Raw genomic sequence first — 20,089 nt, forward strand, 5'->3', positions numbered from 1 at the left:
GCAGTTTATGGCAGTAGGGATGGAGGCAAGTCACGTCAATGCTTTCCCTGTACTGTCTGGTACCATTACAGCCACATGTCAATATGCAATATACAAAGGTTTTAGGGCTCAGTTCCAACCAACAGTTGAACTAGTGTTCTCCAAAAATAAGCGTCATGTCTATGTCATGCAACTGACTTTTTCAAGGGCTCCAGAAATGACAATGAGACATGCCTAGTTAAATAAATAATAAAATAAATGTAGAAATATAACCACTTATTTTCTGACTGAGTGATCCGAGTGATTCCCTTTTAACACTGCTCCATTGCAAGATTAATATATTATTTAAATGAGACTTCCCTAGTGAAATAACAATCTATTTCAATAAATAAATACGATGTGTCTTCACAGAGCTTATCTGTGATCTCTGGTGACTGACTGCTCTGTGTTCCTGTGGGAATGGAGTTCCCTGTGGACGGCCTGGCCAGCGTGACCCAAGAGGTCCTGGAGAGATCAGCCCAGGACTACATGAACAGCATCCTCCACAGCAATCCAGACTCACCTGCACATCTCACCCTCGCCAACAACACACAGGTAAACACCTCACCCTCAGCAATGCACACAGGTAAAGGAGCTTTGACTGCATTTGTGACCGACTAGCTCGATTCAGTCTTATGTAGCAAAATTTGAAATTGTGTTTTTTACATTGGATCAAAGTACAGACTCAGAGCTAGAGAATTGTATATCATACCATACAGTTGAGGAACGTTGGGAAATTGATGAACTTATAACCTCACTTATGAGAAAATGTCCCTTGAATATTTTGGTACACCTACTGGAGAGCTCTTCTTTGTCTACACCTATTCAGCATTGTTCACACAAGCTTTAGCCCCACCCAGCTCTTTAAGAATTCATGTGAGAATTCATACTCAACAACCAAAGATTTCAAGACTAAAGGCTGATTTGTACTTCTGGTGTGTTCATAAATTCAATCTGGTGTACCAGAGTGTGTTTAGAATGCACTCTGGGTGTACCGTAAACGCAGAGTGTTGTCAGATTGTCCGTTGGTAAATTCAGAGCGTTTCACTCTCGGAGCGTTCAAAGCACACCTTAGACGATCTGGCCGAGGAGTCGGGTTGATCCAAGCGTTCTGACCTAACAACAGCAGTCAAGCACCCAAGCTTACTGGCTAAGGTTGGCTAGCTTGCTAAATACTTCCAGACAGAACAGCTCACTCTGACCATTTTACTCACCCTAGCAGAGCTGGTTAGGCTGTTTTTATGTTACCCAGAGCGTTGGTGTCTGCAACTGTGCTGCATTTTGATAATATTTTTTTTTTGCAAACGTTTACTGACACAAGCCATATTCAACAGGTGTTGCGCGTTTGTAAATGTGTCAGTTATTCTGACGAATTTACCAGCTACGTCTATCGAGAGTTGTCACAGTGGAGTCTTTTGATTAGACATTTAACTAGCTAGCTAAACAATTAACCATAATCCCAACTCATAATGTTACTACCCTGCATGAATCTGCAGGGAGCTAACCAACCAGGTTCAATGATAGCTAGCTAGCTAACATTAGGCTATAACTAGCAATGCAAATGGCTCTGAGATATGAATAATATTATTACACAGATCATGCATGTAACATTAGCTAGCAAGCCAGCCAGCTAACATCAACTAGCTAGCTAACAGTACGCTTTAACGTGAAATTAACCCAACTTTTTGACAAAATTAGAAACGTGTAATATCTGAAAATGTAGCTAGCTAGACAATCTCACCCGTATACATGGATGGACGCTTCTCCCTCTCTGTCATGGATATCATGGTTGCCTTAGTTTGAAGATGTAATCCAGAGACAGCTGTTTTATACAACAGCCTTCGGTGTGTTCTCTTTTCGACTCCGTCTGCATATTTGCAATCAAACGGCAGAATTTTCTTAATCTCCTTAGCTATCATACTCTAATTCCACAGTGTTGATACCGATTTAAAAAAACTTGGAGAGCGACCCCTTTGCAGTGCTACTACGTGATATCTTTAAAAACATTTAAAAAAAAGCTGTGTTAGAAAGGATTACAAACACATCAGCTCAGGTTTAGCCACAGAAAAACAAAAGACCTTCCCTTTAGCCATGATTGGCTAACAATTGTGTTTGTATTTAAAGATGGCATACAAGTTTGTTATTAAGGCACATGGAAGTTGGCAAGTTCCAGAAGGCATTTCTACCAAAAAACATTTACGTTCAAATGGCTCTCCTGTGAAGTAGTGACGCGTGACATACTCCTAGTTTGCTGAAATTAGTCACATTTGACTGCCAAAAATCTTTCATTGAATCTGCCTTGGCTAGATTTACTTACTTCCAGTGCTACAGTTAATCCAGGTCCGCTTCGCTACTTTAAAACTACAGTTATATTATGAAATCTGCCCCTTTTCATAGGAAGTAGCCTATTTGATGGAATTCAAATGTACAACTTCCCTAGCATTTTTCTACTATATGCTAAATTATACCCCATTAGATTAAATGGTTGAATTTTGATCTTGTGCTCCTGTCCTCACCCAGGTGCCCATTGGGCTTTCCAATGTGGGTTTCGTCCCTCTGTATGGAGCCAACCTGAGACAGAAAGTCCTCGCCCTGTTCTCCCCACAGGACCAGTTTACAGGTGACCCCCCCCCCCCCTAAGGCTAGTGTAATGCCACTGTGTCTTTTGTGCCTTCAGGAACTGTAAAATGGATCATGAACATGTTTACCAATTGTAACAGTTAACAATGTAATAATATGTATTTAAAAGCATTTCTAAACGTTTATTGTATTCTTAGTCTATATATTGTGCATTCAGAAATTATTCAGACACCTTCACGAAAATGTATTAAATGAAAAAAATATCTCATCAATCTACACACAATACCCCACAAGGTCAAAGCGGATTTTTTTTTCTTCTATTGAAGATAGAAAACAGAAATACCTTAAGTATTCAGATCATTTGCTATGAGACACGAAATTGAGCTCAGGTGGATCCTGTTTCCATTGATCAACCTTGAGATGTTTCTACAACTTGATTGGAGTCCACCTGTGGTAAATTCAATTTATTGGACATGATTTGGAAAGGCACACACTTGACTATATAAGGTCCTGCAGCTGACAGTTCATGTCATAGCAAAAACCAAGCCATGAGGTTGAACAAATTGTCCATAGAGCTCCGAGACAGGATTGTGTCGAGGCACAGATCTTGGGAAGGGTACCAAAAAATGTCTGCAGCATTGAAGGTCCCCAAGAACACAGTGGTCGCCATCATTATTAAATGGAAAAAGTTTGGAACCACCAAGACCCTTCCTAGAGCTGGCTGCCCGGCCAAACCGAGCAATCGAGGGAGAAGGGCCTTGGTCAGGAAGGTGACCAATAACCTGATGGTCACTCTGTCAGAGCTCCAGAGTTCCTCTGTGGAGATGGGAGGACATCCTTGAAGACAACCATCTCTGCAGCACTTCACCAATCAGACCTTTATGGTAGAGTGGCCAGATGGAAGCCACTCGTCCATAAAAGGCACGACAGCCCGCTTGCAGTTTGCCATAAGGCTCCTAAAGACTATCAGACCATGAAAAGCAAGATTCTCTGGTCTGATGAAGCCACGATTGAACTCCTGAATGTCAAGCATCACGTCTGGATTAAACCAGGCTCTGCTCATCACCTGGCCAATACCATCCCCACGGTGAAGCATGGTGGTGGCTGCATCATGCTGTGGGGACGTTTTTCAGCAACAAGGACTGGGAGACTAGTCAGGATCAAGGAAAAGATGAACGGAGCAAAGTACAGAAGAGATCCTTGATGAAAACCTGCTCCAGAGTGCTTAGGACCTCCCCAAATACCCAAGAAGAATCAAGGCTGTAATCACTGCCAAAGGTGTTTCAACAAAGTACTGAGTAAAGGGTCTGAATACTTATGTAAATGTGATATTTTCATTTTGTGAAGGAGTCTGAATACTTTTCAAATGTATTGTATGTAATTGTTGTGTGTGTTATCTCTATCAGCGGTGGGGCTGTACTTGTTGGATCGATGGTGGTCACTGGAGGACATCCTAAAAACAGCAGACCCTGCCAGAGATGGATGTGTGGAGGTACTATCTTTGAAAACTATTTTAGCTGTATGTGTACTAATACACCACCTGGTTGTTGAGAAACAGCATGTGCAAGAGTTCTCACTATTGTTGCAGAAATTATTATACAGCTGCAAAAGTAAATGTAAAATAAGATGCATCCAAGAGACAATAGGTATATATTTGTGGGTTTATTTTTTAAATGTTTTTTTTAACAAGAATTAGATAGTATTGGGTCAGTGAATTGAATGAGACACACAGGGGTGCTGACTGATGTGGTTGTGTGTTTTGCTATGTGTTCCTCTACAGGTGGAGACTCTAGGGGAGAGGATAGTCCTGTACATTTTGAATCGTGTGGTGTACAGAGCCATGGAAATGAGTTCAGACGAACTACCTTTCCTCTGCCACGGGGAGAGCGACAACGCCAAGATCCTCTGGAAAGACGGACAGGCAGTCGGCTTCTACTCAGTCAAACCTTCAGGTAAGGAACCTGGCATTGACATTGAAGATAAAATCATTGATGCTCAATTCTTGTCACACATCAGGTATTATGGAGTAGAGCTGAGTTCAAGTGTCTATGTGCTGTTTAGTAAACTATGGGTGACCTTTAATACTGAAATTTTTAAATACAGAACAGCATATGTGTGCAAAACAAAGATAGTTCCTAACTCACAAAGCCAATGCGCATTTTCGCATAGACGTTTATATGTATTGTATGCTTTCCAATGTGTGTATATACAGTGGCTTGAGAAAGTATTCACCCCCTTGACATGTTTTCTATTTTGTTGCCTTACAACCTGGAAATAAAATAGATTTTTGGGGGTGTTTGTATAATTTGATTTACACAACATGCCTACAACTTTGAAGATGCAAAATATGTGTTATTGTTGTAAGAAACAAGACAAAAAAAATGAACTTGAGCGTGCATAACTATTCACCCCCCCTCCCCCAAAGTCAATACATTGTAGAGCCACCTTTAGCATCAATTACAGCTGCAAGTTTCTTGGGTATGTCTCTGTAAGCTTTGCACATCTAGCCACTGGGATTTCTGCCCATTCTTCAAGAAAAAAATCCAGCTCTTTCAAGTTGGATGGGTTCTGCTGGTGTACAGCAATCTTTAAGTCATACCACATATTCTCAATTGGATTGAGGTCAGGGCTTTGACAAGGCCATTCCAAGACATTACAAATGTTTCCTCTTAAACCACTTGACTGTTGCTTTAGCAGTATGCTTAGGGTCATTGTTCTGCTGGAAGGTGAACCTCCGTCCCAGTCTCAAATCTCTGGAAGACTGAAACAGGTTTCCCTCAAGAATTTCTCTCTAATTAGCACCATACAACATTCCTTTAATTCTGACTCCCAGTCCCTGCCGATGAAAAACATCCCCACAGCATCATGCTGTTACCACCATGCTTCACTGTAGGGATGGAGTTCTCCGGGTGATGAGAGGTGTTGGGTTTGCGCCAGACATAGCATTTTCCTTGATGGCCAAAAAGCTCAATTTTAGTCTCATCTGAGCAGAGCACCTTTTTTCATATGTTTGGGGAGTCTCCCACACGCCTTTTGGCGAACACCAAATGTGTTTGCTTATTTTTTACTTTAAGCAATGGCTTTTTATCTGGCCACTCTTCCGTAAAGCCCAGCTCTGTGGAGTGTATGGCTTAAAGTAGTCCTATGGACAGATACTCCAATCTCCGCTGTGGAGCTTTGCAGCTCCTTCAGGGCTGTCTTTGGTCTCTTTGTTACCGCTCGGATTAATGCCCTCCTAGCCTGGTCCGTGAATTTTGGTGGGCGGCCCTCTCTTGGCACGTTTGTTGTGGTGCCATATTCTTTCCAATTTATAATAATGGATTTAATGGTACTCCGTGGGATGTTTCTGATTTTTTTTATTACCCAACCGTGATCTGTACTTCTCCAAAACTTTGTCCCTGACCTGTTTGGAGAGCTCCTTGGTCTTCATGGTGCCACTTGCTTGATGGTGCCTCTTGCTTGGTGGTGTTGCAGACTCTCAGGTCTTTCAGAACAGGTGTGTGTATACTGAGATCATGTGACAGATCATGTGACACTTAGATTGCACAAAGGTGGACTTCATTTAACTAATTATGTGACTTATGAAGGTGATTGGTTGTACCAGATCTTATTTAGGGGCTTCATTGCAAAGGGGGTGAATACATATGCAGGCACCACTTTTCGGTTTTTAATATTTTAGAATTTTTTGAAACAACTTGGACTATTTCTTGTATGTCCATAACATGAAATCCAAATAAAAATCCATTTAAATTACAGGTTGTAATGCAACAAAATAGAAAAATGCCAAGGGGGTGAATACTTTTGCAAGGCACTGTATACTGAATGAAATTTTAAATGCAAAAAACAACAGTTCCAAAGAATTTACTGAGTTATAGTTCATATGAGGAAATCAGTCAATTGAAATAAATGTTATTAGGCCCTTATTTATGGATTTCATGTGACTTGGAATACAGATATGCATCTGTTGGTCACAGATACCTTTAAAACAATGGGTCTCAGGATCTCATCACTGTATTTCGGTGCATTCAAAAAGCCATCAATAAAATTCAATTGTGTTCGCTGTCTGTAGCTTATGCCTGCCCATACCATAACCACACGGCCACCGTGGGGCGCTCTTTTCAAAACATTTACATCAGCAAACCACTTGCCCACACAACGTCATACATCCAGTCTGTGGTTGTGAGGCCAGTTGGATGTACTGCCAAATTCTCTAAAATGACATTGGTGGTGGCTTATGGTAGAGAAATAAACATGAAATTAACTGGAATCAGCTCTGGTGGACATTCCTGCAGTCAGCATGCCAATTGCACACTCCCTCAAAACTTGAAATATCTGTGGCATTGTGTTGTGTAACAAAACTGCACAGTTTAGAGTGGCCTTTTATTGTCCCCAGCACAAAGTACACCTGTGTAATGATCATGCTGTTTAATCAGCTTATTGATATGCCACACCTGTCAGGTGGATGGATTATCTTGGCAAAGGAGAAATGCTCAGTAACTGGGATGTAAACAAATTTGTGCACAAAATTTGAGAGAAATAAGATTTTTGTGCGTATGGAACATCTCTGGGGTATTTTATTTCAGCTCATGAAACATGGGACCAACACTTTACATGTTGCGATTATATATTTGTTCAGTGTACATTCTATATATGTTTCTGACTATATATGTTTCTGAGTCTCCATATGTTTTCTTGTTTTCCATATAGGCAGCTTGTGCAGTACCTTCTTAACCCAGTGCTATCAGCTTCCTATCATGGACTCCATATTCGTCAGGAAGTGTCACCGTGACAACGGCCTGGGCCTTCAAATGCTGGAGAACTTTGTTGAATGTTTCAAAGAGGACTGCCTTGGGTTGAGATACCCCCTTTCAAAAGTTATGTACAAAGGTAATCATCAACCTTTTTTACTAGTTGTGGAATACAGGAAAAGGACAGAGCACGCCCCCATTCTCATCAACGGGGCTGCAGTGGAGCAGGTTTAGAACTTCAAGTTCCTTGGTGTCCACATCACCAACAAACTATCATGATCCAAACACACTAAGACAGCCGTGAAGAGGGCACGTCAAAGCCTATTCCCCCTCAGGAGACTGAAAAGATTTGGCCTGGGTCCTCAGATTCTCAAAAGGTTCTACAGCTGCACCATCGAGAGCATCCTGACTGGTTGCATCACTGCCTGGTATGGCAACTGTACGGCCTCCGACTGCAAGGCACTACAGAGGGTAGTGCGTACGGCCCAGTACATTACTGGGGCCATGCTTCCCGCCATCCAGGACCTCCATACCAGGAAGTGTCAGAGGAAGGCCATAAAAATTGTCAGACTCCAGCCGCCCTAGTCATAGACTGTTCTCTCTGCTACCGCACGGCAAGTGGTACCGGTGCACAGTGGCAGTTCTAGCTTGTATGGCTCCCGGGATGAACCCCCCCCTTCAAAAAAAAATATTTTTTTTTTGCATTAACTGTCATTTTCATTCAGACATTTGGAACAACACAAATAAATAACCATAACATTTAAGACTATATAAATGTATACAAAAATAAGACTCATAAATCTCAGAAGTAACAAAGAAAAATAGAAACAAATTGTAGTATATAAATACAAATAAAAAAAGAGAATTGAATTATTACACTATTGCACTTCAAACAATAAACACACAAACTAAATTGCACAACTAATGGCATTACTAATTGCATTAGTATTGTACAAAGTTAGAGGTGCACTATTTGATAGATTCCCCCGCTCCCCCTACCTTATTATTATTAATTTTTATTCTTAACTTCTTAAAGCATTGTCAGTTAAGTTCTTGTTGTATTTGGCGCATGTGACAAATAACATTTGATTAGTTGTTGAAATACTTACAATGTTCACACAGAGAAATACAAGGTTGATTGAAAGATTTCAAAACATTCCCTATCCTCTCCTAACCTGCAGCCATCAGCCTACCAGTCCACTTCCATAACAACTTCTTATCGTTTTCCAGTGTGTGGGAAGTACCTGAGCCTGTACCCGGCCGACAGAGACCTGCTGTGGGAGGTGGAGAGTGTTGGAAGACCCAGCCAGAGGACTAACATAGCCAACAAGATCCAGGCTATGGGTCTGAGCTGTATGTTTATCACAGGTTTAAAATGGCAGACGTGCACATCCCAGACGTGCACAATATAGCCTAAGTGTCTATATTGCTGTACTTAGGATGCTAGAATGACAATAATAGAAACAACTTCCTAAATTGTCCATAACAACATACTAGTACAACAACATACTAGTACATAGCCAAATGGTCCCCCTCCTTCCCCCATACACACATTCCACTTCTGCTATGTGCTGTATGTCTTGAAAAGAGACATTTCCCACTAAAATTATGGAATTGTAACTTCTTCCCTCAGCCTTATCCAAGTACCTCTCCTTTACGGAGCACTCTGTGGCGAACCGTGTGGGGGCTGACAATGAGCGGGTAATGGAGAAAGTGACATCACGCATACAGGAAGCCATGGAGTGCACTGTTGAAATTGTGGTACGTTTTTAAATATAACAATAGATTTAATGTAAAGAATATAAAACATGTTATGTCACAAATAATCTCTATTGTTCAATATTTATTTTAGTTTTGTATTACTGACTTATAGCATTTGCAATGGAATGTTTATTGTTTTGCTTACATAATAACATACATTTACTTTGTTTATAGGAGGACGTTACACTGGTCAAAGTGACAAAAGGCAAGTATTGGTTGTTTCATGTACTGGATCATGGTAATAGGTTCTAACATATGTTCTCTAAAACGACAGAGTTTCGCCTCCTAGCATAATTTTTTATGATGTTTCCAGAGAAGGAAGAAACGCCGGTTACAACCAGAGGCAGGAGCAGTGGCCAGAAATTCAAGAATATCTCGGATGAAAGCAAATCAGAGGAAATCAAATCAGAGAAAGTCATCAGGTAACAGAATGTGAATACTGCTTTGTTTCAAATGTTCATGTCCAGTAAAACACACAAACAGTTAAATAACTATTGCCTAAATGAAGGTCATTCACTTTGGAATATATGTGTGGTGTAGGATTGAGGATATTGAAGCAGAGGTGGATACCCCAAAAGAGAATTCAGTTTCAGGGCATCAGCAAGAGAATGAAAAAGTTGTTGCTGTAGCTGAATGCGACGAAGAGGAGTTAGCTGAGGTATATATAAATGTAATATGATTCATAAACAATTTATCTGTTTTTCAAGTGTCCAGGAGTAAGAAGGCTTAAGTGACACAGGCTCTTTAAAAAGTTTATATTTTACAGGATGTCGTTGACACAGCCACAGAGGACACAGCAATTGAGCTTGATAATGTGTCCTTGGAGATTGAGGAGGAGGAGGAGACGGAGGAGGTTCCAAAGAAGGTGGCAGGAACCAATGAAGACAAAGAAGAGAACAAAGAAGAAACAGCCGAAGAATCCTCGAAGGAGGGGAAAAAAAGAAGAGGCAGACCAAGATCCACTCGTCTCACCAAACATGTTGAGGCTGAGGAGGAGAGAGTGGAAGAGGAGCAGCCAGTAGTTGAGGAACCTGCTGAGGAAGAGGAGAATATCTCACCAGCAGAGGAGGAAGAGGCAGCTCCAGTGGTAGAAACAAGAGTCTTGAGGAGAGGAAGAAAAAGCGTTCCACCTACCCTAACACCAAAACGCAAGTCCACAAGAAGAGGCAAACTGCCTGAGGAAGAGAAGGCGGAAGAGCCAGAGGAGAAAGAGGCAGCTGAGGAAGAAGAGGCACCAGTAGTGGAAGCACTAACTGAGGAAGAGGAAAAATTGGAGGAAGAGAAGAAAGAGGTGGAAGCAGAAGAAGAAGAAGAAATGGTAGAAAAACTAGCAGAGGTAGTTGAAGAGGGAGAAAATGTGGAGGGGGAGCAAACAGCAGTGGATAATGTAACAGATGAACCAGTAGAAAAAACAGTTGAGGAAGAAGAGAAGACCACACCACCTGAGGAGGAAGAGGAGGCTCCAGTTGTAGAAACAAGAGTCCTGAGAAGAGGAAGAAAAAGTGTTCTTGTTACTACACCAAAATGCAAGGCCACACGAAAAGGCAAACAACCTGTGAAAGTGGAGGCGCCAGATGAAGAGTCAGCTGAGGAAGAAGAGCCACCAGTAGTAGAAGCCAGAGTTTTGAAGAAAGGAAAAAAATGTACCCCTGCCAAACCCAGATGCAAATCCAAACGACGCCACAAACAACCCGAGGAAGAGGTAGAGGAGGTGGCTGAACCTGTGTTGGATTCTGTGGATAAAAGGGTAGAGAGAGAAAAAGAAGTAGAGGAAACAGCAGCAATAGAGAAGGGAGAAAAAGTGGAGCAAGAAAAACCAGTGGAGAAGGAAATGGCAGAGGAGGAGGTAGCTGTAATAGTGGAAGAAGAAATGGTGGAGGAAGAAGAGGAAACTGAAACTGCACCAGTGGGAGAGGAGATTGTTGCAGAAGAAAAGGTGGAGGAGGAAGCAACAACTGAGGAAGAGGAAAAGGTGGAGGAAGAGAAGGAGAAAACTGAAGCTGAACCTGAATCAGCGGAAGAGGAGAGTGCTGCAGAAGAAAAGGTGAAGGAGGTAGCAACAACTGAGGAAGAGGAAAATATGGAGGAAGAGAGGGAAGCAGAGATAGTGGAGGAAGAACAAATAGAGGAAGCTGAAGCTACAGTTTCAGCTGAAACTCTTACTGTGGAAGAAAAGGTGGAGGAGGAAGAAAAAACCATAGAGGAGGAAAAGGTGGAGGAAGCAACAACTGAGGAAGAGGTAAAAGTGGACGAAGAGAAGAAAGAGGAAACAGTTATAGAAAAACTAGCAGAGGAAGTTGCTATGGTAGAAGAGGCAGAAAACGTGGAGGAGAAAGAAGAGGCAAGAGTAGTGGAATTTGTTGCAAATGAAGTGGTAGAAAATCCAGTTGAAGAAAAGAACACCTCACCATCTGAGGAAGAGAAGACCTCACCACCTGAAGAAGATGCTCCAGTTGTAGAAACAAGCGTCCTTGGGAGAGGAATAAAAAGGGTTCCTGCTGCTCTGACTCTGAAACGTAGGTCCACAAGAAAAGATAAACAGCCTGAGAAAGAGAAGGTGGTGGAGCCAGAAGAGGAAGAGGAAGCTGAGGAAGAGAAGACCCCATTAGAGGAAGCCAGAATCCTGAGGGTAGGAAGAAAATCAGCCCCTGCTACTGCCACACCCAGACGCAAATTCACACGTGCCCGCAAAGAACCTGAGGAAGAGGTGGTGGAGGTGGCTGAACCTGTGGCAGAAGAAGAAAAAGCTGTGGAGGAGGAAAAAGGAGCGGACGAAAAGGAAAAGGAAGCTGAAACTGAGCCAGGGGAAGAGGAGAGTGCTGCAGAAGAAAAGGTGGAAGCAGAAAAAGCAGAGGAAGAGGAAGGAACAAATCAGGAAGAGGAAAATGTGGAGGAAGAGAAGAAAGCGCAAATAGTGGAGGAAAAGGAGAAAGAGGAAGCTGCTGCTGAAGCTACAACTGTGGAAGAAGAGACTGTTGCAGAGGAAAGGGTGGAGTATGAAGCAGCTATACTAGAGGAAGAAGATATTGTGGAGGAAGAGAAGGAGTCAGCAGATGAAGAAAATATTGAGGAAGCTACAGCTGTGAAAGAAAGAGTGGAGGAGGAAGCAAAACTTACAGAGGAAGAAAATGTGGAAGAAGCAATAACTGAGGAAGAGGAAAAAGTGGAGGAAGAGAAGAAAGAGGCAGAAAAAGAATCGGGAGAAAAACTAGCAGAGGTAATTGAAGAGGCAGAAAAAATGGAGAGGGAGGCAACAGCAGTGGAGAATGTAGCAGGTGAAGCAGTAGAAAAGCTAATTGAGGAAGAAGAGAGAACCACAGCACCTCAGGAGGAAGAGGAGACCCCAGTTGTAGAAACAAGAGTCCTGAGAAGAGGAAGAAAAAGTGTTCCAGTTACTCCACCAAAACGCCAGTCCACACGAAAACAACAACAACCCGAGGAAAATGAGAAAATGGAGGCACCAGATGAGGAAGAGGCAGCTGAGGAAGAAGAGGCAACAGTAGTGGAAGCCAGAGTTTTGAGGAAAGGAAGAAAATCGGCCCCTGCCAAACCCAGATGCATATCCAAACAAGGCAGCAAACAACCTGAGGAAGAGGTGGAGGAGGAAAAGGTAGAGGAGGTTGCTGAACCTATGCTGGATTATGTAAAGAAAAGGGAGGATAGAGAAAAAGCAGTGGAGGAAACAGCAGCAATAGAGGAGGAAGAAAAAGTGGAGCAAGAAAAACCAGTGGAGAAGGAAATGGCAGAGGAAGCAACTGAAATAATGGAAGACGAAATGGTGGATGAAGAGGAAGAGGAAACTGAATTTGCAGCTGAACCTGAATCAGTGAAAGAGGATAGTGTTGCAGAAGAAAGGGGGAGGAGGTAGCAACAACCGAGGAAGAGGAAAAGATGAAGGAAGAGAAAGAAACGGAGATAGTGGAAGAGGAGAAAATTGAGGAAACTGAAGCTGCAGTTGCAGCTGAAACTATTACTGTGGAAGAAAAGGTGGAAGAGGAAGCAAAAAACATAGAGGAAGAAAAGGTGTATGAAGCAACAACTGAAGAGGAAAAAGTGGATGAAGAGAAGAAAGAGGAAACAGTTTTTGAAATAGCTATAGAAAAACTAGCAGAGGAAGTTGCTATGATAGGAGAGGCAGAAAAAGCGGAGAAAGAAGAGGCACGAGTAGTGGAATGTGTTGCAGATAAAGTGGTAGAAAAGCCATTTGAGGAAGAGAAGAAGACGTCACCACCAGAGGAGAAGGAGGAAGCGGAGCCTCCAGTTGTAGAAACAAGAGTCCTGAGGAGAGGAAGAAAAAGTGTTCATGCTACTCCGACTCCAAAACGCAAGTCCACACAAAGAGGCAAACAACCTGATGAAGTAGAAAAGGAGGATGAGCCAGAAGAGGAAAATGGATATAAAGAAGAGCCACCAGTAGTGGAAGCCAGAGTTCAGAGTAGAGAAAGAAAATCTGCCCCGACACCCAGACACAAATCCAAACGAGCCCGCAAAGCACCTGGGGAGGAAGAAAAGGTAGAAGAGACAGCTGAACCTGTGCCTGAAGCTGTAGAGGAAAAGGTGGATGAGGAAAAAGTAAATGAAGCTGCAGCTGAAACTGCTACTGTGGAAGAAAAGGTTGAGACAGAAGCGATAGAGGAAGAACATGTGGAGGAAGCAACAACTGAGGAAAAGGTAGAGGAGGAGAAGGAAGCAGAAGCTGCACCTGAAACTGCACCAGTGGAAGACGAGACAGTGGCAAAAGAAAAGATTGAGGAGGAAATTAAATCTGTAGATGAAGAAAAGGTTGAAGCAACAGTTGAGGAAGAAGAAACAGTGGAAGAAGCAATAACTGAGGTGACTGTGGTAGTAGAGGCAGAAAAAGTGGAGGAGGCAATAGAGGTGGAAAGTGTAGCAGAGGAAGTAGTGGAAAAGCCGGTTGAGGATGAGGAGAAAGCCTTACCACCTGAGGAAGAAGAGGGTAAAGTTGTAGAAACAAGATTCCCGAGGAGAGGAAGAAAAAACGTTTCTGTTACACCTCCAAAATGCAAGTCCACACGAAGAGGCAAAGAAGCCGAGGAAGAGGAGAAGGAGAAGACAAGAAAGGCTGAGGAGATGGATGAATTTGTGCAGGAAGCTGTGGAGGAAAATGTGGAGGAGGAGGAAGAAGAGGCACTAGTAGTAGGAGCCAACATTCTGAGGAGAGGAAGAAAATCTGCTCCTGCCACACCCAGATGCAACTCCAAACAAGCTTGCAAAGAACCTGAGGAAGAGGAAGTAAAGGTGGGGGCTGAAAAGATGGAGGAGGCAGCTGAACCTGTGCCAGAAGCTGTGGAGGAAGGAAAAGCAGTGGAGGAGGAAATGGTGGAACAGAATAAGATGGAGGCAGATGTTGCGATGGTAGAGGACGAAGGAAACACTGAAGTACAAGCAGACAGTGGTGCTCCTGAGGCAAAAGAAGAAGCAATCACACATCAGCCAGAGGAGGTTATGGCAGAGCAAACCAAGGAGAAGGAAGAAGAGGAGAACACAGAGGAGAAAACTACAGAAACATCAAAAGAGGCAGCTGAAGTAGAAACAGCTGAAGCGGTAGATGAGGTGGAAGAAGATGTTGATAAGGTAATGGCAGAAGAGGCAAGCATAGTAGAAGAGGAAGTGGCCTCAGTGGCTGAGGGTGCTGTCAAGCCTGAGGAAAACGGAACAGAGAAGGAAAAGAAGGAAGAAAAATCTATTGAGGAGAATGGCATGGAAAATGTAGAGAGCGGGGAGACAGAGGCAGAGGATGGAGTTGGGGTCAAGGTGGACAACCTTAATTTAGAGTTGGCAGAGGACGATGAGGAGGAGGAGGAGAAAGAGGAGGGGGAGAAGATGGAGGTAGAGGAAAAGAGAGCGGCTCCAACTCAGAAGGAAGAGCTGAAGAGCTCTGAGGAAGAGGAGGCTCCAGTGGTTTTAACGAGAGTTCTGAGAGTGAGGTTAACTGCCACACCCACAACCACACCCAACTCCAAGGCCACGCCTCAGCGTAAATCCACAAGAGACAGCAAAATAGTAACACCGGAGAAGTTTGATCCTGAGGTGGTCCTGCTTTCATCAGATCAAGAGCAGGAAGAAAGCCTTGTGGAAAAGAGACATCTACGTAAGAGAAAAAGCACAGGGCCAACACCTGTTCACAGATCCAAGTGCCACAGCAGAACTTAGACTGTGAAGACAGGTGTTTTTGTTCTCCTCTTTAAATATAAAGCTATAGAGGAAAGATTTCATATGGGACCAGATCATTTCCTTTTATCTATTTGTCAGAAGAAGAAAAAAATGGGAAAAATGCTTCCTGTTTTTATGTAATTTTCTGAGTCGATATGCTGCATATTTAATACCTTTTAATATTGTACGTACATTTAGCATTTTAAGTACAAATCTGTTTACTATTTTTTCAAATTGCAGCTGTCATTTTGACCTTAGTGGCGGGTAACACAATGTGTTTCAGTAGGCTGGGAGGCTTTGGTTTTCTGATAAATGTATAGTATTTTTAGGTCAAACGGTTTTTAACTGTTTCTGTTGCAGTTAAATTCTATACAATTTTTTTGTAATCACAATTTAAACATGATCTTCTAAGATAACATTTATTCTCTCAAAATACTACAGGGTGTATTTCAGTATACCATAATTCCAAACGGTGTCCCCTCAAGTATAACTCAACAACTCTATAAATAAATAAATATATTTTTTTTACATTTACATTTTTACATTTAAGTCATTTAGCAGACGCTCTTATCCAGAGCGACTTACAAATTGGTGAGTTCACCTTCTGACATCCAGTGGAACAGCCACTTTACAATAGTGCATCTAAATCATTAAGGGGGGGTGGTGAGAAGGATTACTTATCCTATCCTAGGTATTCCTTGAAGAGGTGGGGTTTCAGGTGTCTCCGGAAGGTGGTGATTGACTCCGCTGTCCTGGCGTCGTGAGGGAGTTTGTTCCACCATTGGGGGGCCAGAGCAGCGAACAGTTTTGACTGGGCTGAGCGGGAACTGTACTTCCTCAATGGTAGGGAGGCGAGCAGGCCAGAGGTGGATGAACGCAGTGCCCTTGCTTGGGTGTAGGGCCTGATCAGAGCCTGGAGGTACTGCGGTGCCGTTCCCCTCACAGCTCCGTAGGCAAGCACCATGGTCTTGTAGCGGATGCGAGCTTCAACTGGAAGCCAGTGGAGAGAGCGGAGGAGCGGGGTGACGTGAGAGAACTTGGGAAGGTTGAACACCAGACGGGCTGCGGCGTTCTGGATGAGTTGTAGGGGTTTAATGGCACAGGCAGGGAGCCCAGCCAACAGCGAGTTGCAGTAATCCAGACGGGAGATGACAAGTGCCTGGATTAGGACCTGCGCCGCTTCCTGTGTGAGGCAGGGTCGTACTCTGCGGATGTTGTAGAGCATGAACCTACAGGAACGGGCCACCGCCATGATGTTGGTTGAGAACGACAGGGTGTTGTCCAGGATCACGCCAAGGTTCTTAGCGCTCTGGGAGGAGGACACAATGGAGTTGTCAACCGTGATGGCGAGATCATGGAACGGGCAGTCCTTCTCCGGGAGGAAGAGCAGCTCCGTCTTGCCGAGGTTCAGCTTGAGGTGGTGATCCGTCATCCACACTGATATGTCTGCCAGACATGCAGAGATGCGATTCGCCACCTGGTCATCAGAAGGGGGAAAGGAGAAGATTAATTGTGTGTCGTCTGCATAGCAATGATAGGAGAGACCATGTGAGGTTATGACAGAGCCAAGTGACTTGGTGTATAGCGAGAATAGGAGAGGGCCTAGAACAGAGCCCTGGGGGACACCAGTGGTGAGAGCGCGTGGCGAGGAGACAGATTCTCGCCACGCCACCTGGTAGGAGCGACCTGTCAGGTAGGACGCAATCCAAGCGTGGGCCGCGCCGGAGATGCCCAACTCGGAGAGGGTGGAGAGGAGGATCTGATGGTTCACAGTATCGAAGGCAGCCGATAGGTCTAGAAGGATGAGAGCAGAGGAGAGAGAGTTAGCTTTAGCAGTGCGGAGCGCCTCCGTGATGCAGAGAAGAGCAGTCTCAGTTGAATGACTAGTCTTGAAACCTGACTGATTTGGATCAAGAAGGTCATTCTGAGAGAGATAGCGGGAGAGCTGGCCAAGGACGGCACGTTCAAGAGTTTTGGAGAGAAAAGAAAGAAGGGATACTGGTCTGTAGTTGTTGACATCGGAGGGATCGAGTGTAGGTTTTTTCAGAAGGGGTGCAACTCTCGCTCTCTTGAAGACGGAAGGGACGTAGCCAGCGGTCAGGGATGAGTTGATGAGCGAGGTGAGGTAAGGGAGAAGGTCCCCGGAAATGGTCTGGAGAAGAGAGAAGGGGATAGGGTCGAGCGGGCAGGTTGTTGGGCGGCCGGCCGTCACAAGAACGTATGAATTTAGTTACACTTATTGTCATTAAGAGACATCTGATTTTGTCAGTCTCACTCAGATATAATATTAAAACCTGCAAACATTTCTCTCCACCCTATAGAAAAATGTGTATAATTGCAGGAAATTAGTTATAAAAATGCTCAATCTTTTCTCTGTCGAATTGCAAAATCTGTAGAATTGCAGCAAACTTGTTTTAAAACTGCAACATTTTCTCTACACTCATGGCAAAATGTGTAGAATTGCTCTAAATTAACTGTATTACGTATGCACAAATGGGTACGCAGACCCATGAGCAACTGCGGCACCTGATTAGTTCAGATTTTTTGTGGCCCCCACCCTCATCAAAGTTGCCCATCTCTGATATAAATGCTATTACATAAAATGTGTAATATGTTCTAAATGTGTAATATGACACAAATATGATAATTTGTGTTTCAAAAGTGTAAAATATGTCCTATTTTATTAAGGGAATAATGTATTAAGCAAGTTATATTTTTATTTTACTGCACATTTGAGTGACATTTCTCTTTGACATTTTTTATGGTTCCATTTTTACCCAATTACAAATGTTTTAAGCGGAACTGTCACGTCTGACCAAAGTAAGCTGTTTTTCTCAGTTTTGGTTGGGGCGTGATAGTGACGAGGGTGGGTCATCTAGGTGTTTGTATGTCTATTTTGGCCTGATATGGTACCCAATCAGAGACAGCTGTTTATCGTTGTCTCTGATTGGGGATCATATTTAGGTAGGCATTTCCCCATTGTTAGTTGTGGGATCTTGACTATGTGTAGTTGCCTGTCAGCACGATTGTATAGCGTCACCTTTCGTTTGTTATTTTGTTCAGTGTTCATTCTTTTAATAAAGAGAATGTACGCATACCACGCTGCGCCTTGGTCTCCTTCATACGACGAATGTGACAGGAACTCAGGATCTAAAATCACATTTGATGTTGTTTTTGTCTATGGTTAATTTCAACATAATTCTTGATTTGAATTGTCAACACTGTCATGGTGTTACACTTTATGTGTATTTAAATATTTGGTACACCTTGAACATAATGATATTTAGTGTTAAAAGATATAAAAATGAATAAACACAAATATTTCCTTACTGAGCTGACGAGGCATAATATTTTAGTTCATTTGAAAGGGATGTTGTTCGCAATATTGATTTATATACCAATAAATGTATGTATATCCTCACATTTTGTTTATTGTTAACATGTGTTATTAAGGTTTGATGTACAGGAAGTTTAAATTTAGTAACAGTATAGTTAAATCCACAGTAATACCATGGCCATACAGAACAGTTTGTAAAATAACATTTAACTGTTTAAAACAACACTTATAAAAGCTGTGATGTTAAACTGTAAATGTTTTATCTTGAGAGGTGAAAATATAGCTAGCTTAACTCTGCGTTTTCGTTTTGTGTTATCGTGTTTCAAACTTTGAATGCTTTCTTATACATCTCAGTGTTCCACAAAAGCACAAGCCATGTAGCCTGTCTTGATCACAAAGATTTCCATATGTTGTATGACACACCTCTCGTTGCATAATTTGTTTTAATTAGGCAAGTCAGTTAAGAACAAATATTTCTTTACAATGATGGCCTAGGAACTGCAGGTTAACTAACTGCCTTGTTCAGGGGCAGAATGACAGATTTTTTTTACCTTGTCAGCTCAGGGATTTGATCCACCAATTTTGGTTACTGGCCCAACGCTTTAACCACTAAGCTACCTGCCGCCCCAAAAACAAAAGGGCAAAAGCGACGCTATTATTATTGTCTGAATTATAATATTTAAGTAACTTTAAGAATGATTACCGGCTGCATTCAACCTATAGCACTAGACTAAATTTCACTTGTGTCATCCTTGTGGTGCTTTCACTGATTTCCTACATGATCAGTGGTGTAAAGTACTTAAGTAAACATACTTTAAAGAACTACTTAAGTGATTTTGGGGGGGATTTGTACCATACTTTACTATTTATATTTTTGACAACATTTACTTCACTACATTCCTAAAGAAAATAATGTACTTTTTACTCCATACATTGTCCCTGACAGCCAAAAGTACTCTTTACATTTTGACAGGAAAATATTCCAATTCACACTCTTATCAAGAGAACATCCCTGGTCATCCCTACTGCCTCTGATATGGCGGACTAACTAAACACAAATGCTTCATTTGTAAATTAACGTCTGAGTGTTGGAGGGGGCCCCTGGCTGACCGTAAAAAAAAAGTATAAAAATTGTGTCGTCTAATTTGCATAATATAAGGAATTTGAAATTCTTAATATTTTTACTTTTAACATTTAACATTTAAGTCATTTAGCAGACGCTCTTATCCAGAGCGACTTACAAATTGGACTTTTGATACTTAAGTATATTTTAGCAATTCCATTTACTTTTTATACTTAAGTATATAAACTTAGCAAAAAAATAAACATCCCTTTTTCAGGACCCTGTCTTTCAAAGATAATTCATAAAAATCCAAAATAACTTCATAGATCTTCATTGTAAAGAGTGTAAACACTGTTTCCCATGCTTGCTCAATGACCCATTAACAATTAATGAAAATGCACCTGTGGA

The 20,089-nt window shown here is 42.4% G+C and overlaps 2 protein-coding genes across 2 annotated transcripts; both read left to right on the top strand.

Moving 5' to 3' along the window:
* The first annotated feature begins 438 nt into the window (after positions 1–438).
* LOC135530365 (trichohyalin-like) lies at positions 439–12,975 on the top strand. Its single transcript, XM_064958938.1, has 11 exons — positions 439–573; positions 2,539–2,638; positions 4,005–4,090; positions 4,379–4,550; positions 7,306–7,485; positions 8,577–8,699; positions 8,980–9,107; positions 9,282–9,312; positions 9,421–9,529; positions 9,648–9,765; positions 9,874–12,975. The coding sequence occupies exons 1-11, from the start codon at positions 439–441 to the stop codon at positions 12,973–12,975; spliced, it is 4,284 nt and encodes a 1,427-aa protein (XP_064815010.1).
* Positions 12,976–12,998: 23 nt separating this feature from the next.
* LOC135531422 (neurofilament heavy polypeptide-like) lies at positions 12,999–15,281 on the top strand. The gene has a single exon (XM_064959614.1). The coding sequence runs from the start codon at positions 12,999–13,001 to the stop codon at positions 15,279–15,281; it is 2,283 nt and encodes a 760-aa protein (XP_064815686.1).
* Positions 15,282–20,089: the final 4,808 nt, after the last annotated feature.

The sequence above is a fragment of the Oncorhynchus masou genome, chromosome 1 (genome assembly GCF_036934945.1).
Source record: "Oncorhynchus masou masou isolate Uvic2021 chromosome 1, UVic_Omas_1.1, whole genome shotgun sequence".
Lineage (NCBI taxonomy): Eukaryota > Metazoa > Chordata > Actinopteri > Salmoniformes > Salmonidae > Oncorhynchus > Oncorhynchus masou.

Bases quoted from the DNA above. Each gene is read 5' to 3' on its own strand.
- LOC135530365 (XM_064958938.1), top strand. From the start codon at position 439: ATGGAGTTCCCTGTGGACGGCCTGGCCAGCGTGACCCAAGAGGTCCTG. The intron at 2,639-4,004 runs GTGACCCCCCCC...TATCTCTATCAG, and splicing joins CCCACAGGACCAGTTTACAG to CGGTGGGGCTGTACTTGTTG. The intron at 9,313-9,420 runs GCAAGTATTGGT...TGATGTTTCCAG, and splicing joins ACTGGTCAAAGTGACAAAAG to AGAAGGAAGAAACGCCGGTT.
- LOC135531422 (XM_064959614.1), top strand. From the start codon at position 12,999: ATGAAGGAAGAGAAAGAAACGGAGATAGTGGAAGAGGAGAAAATTGAG.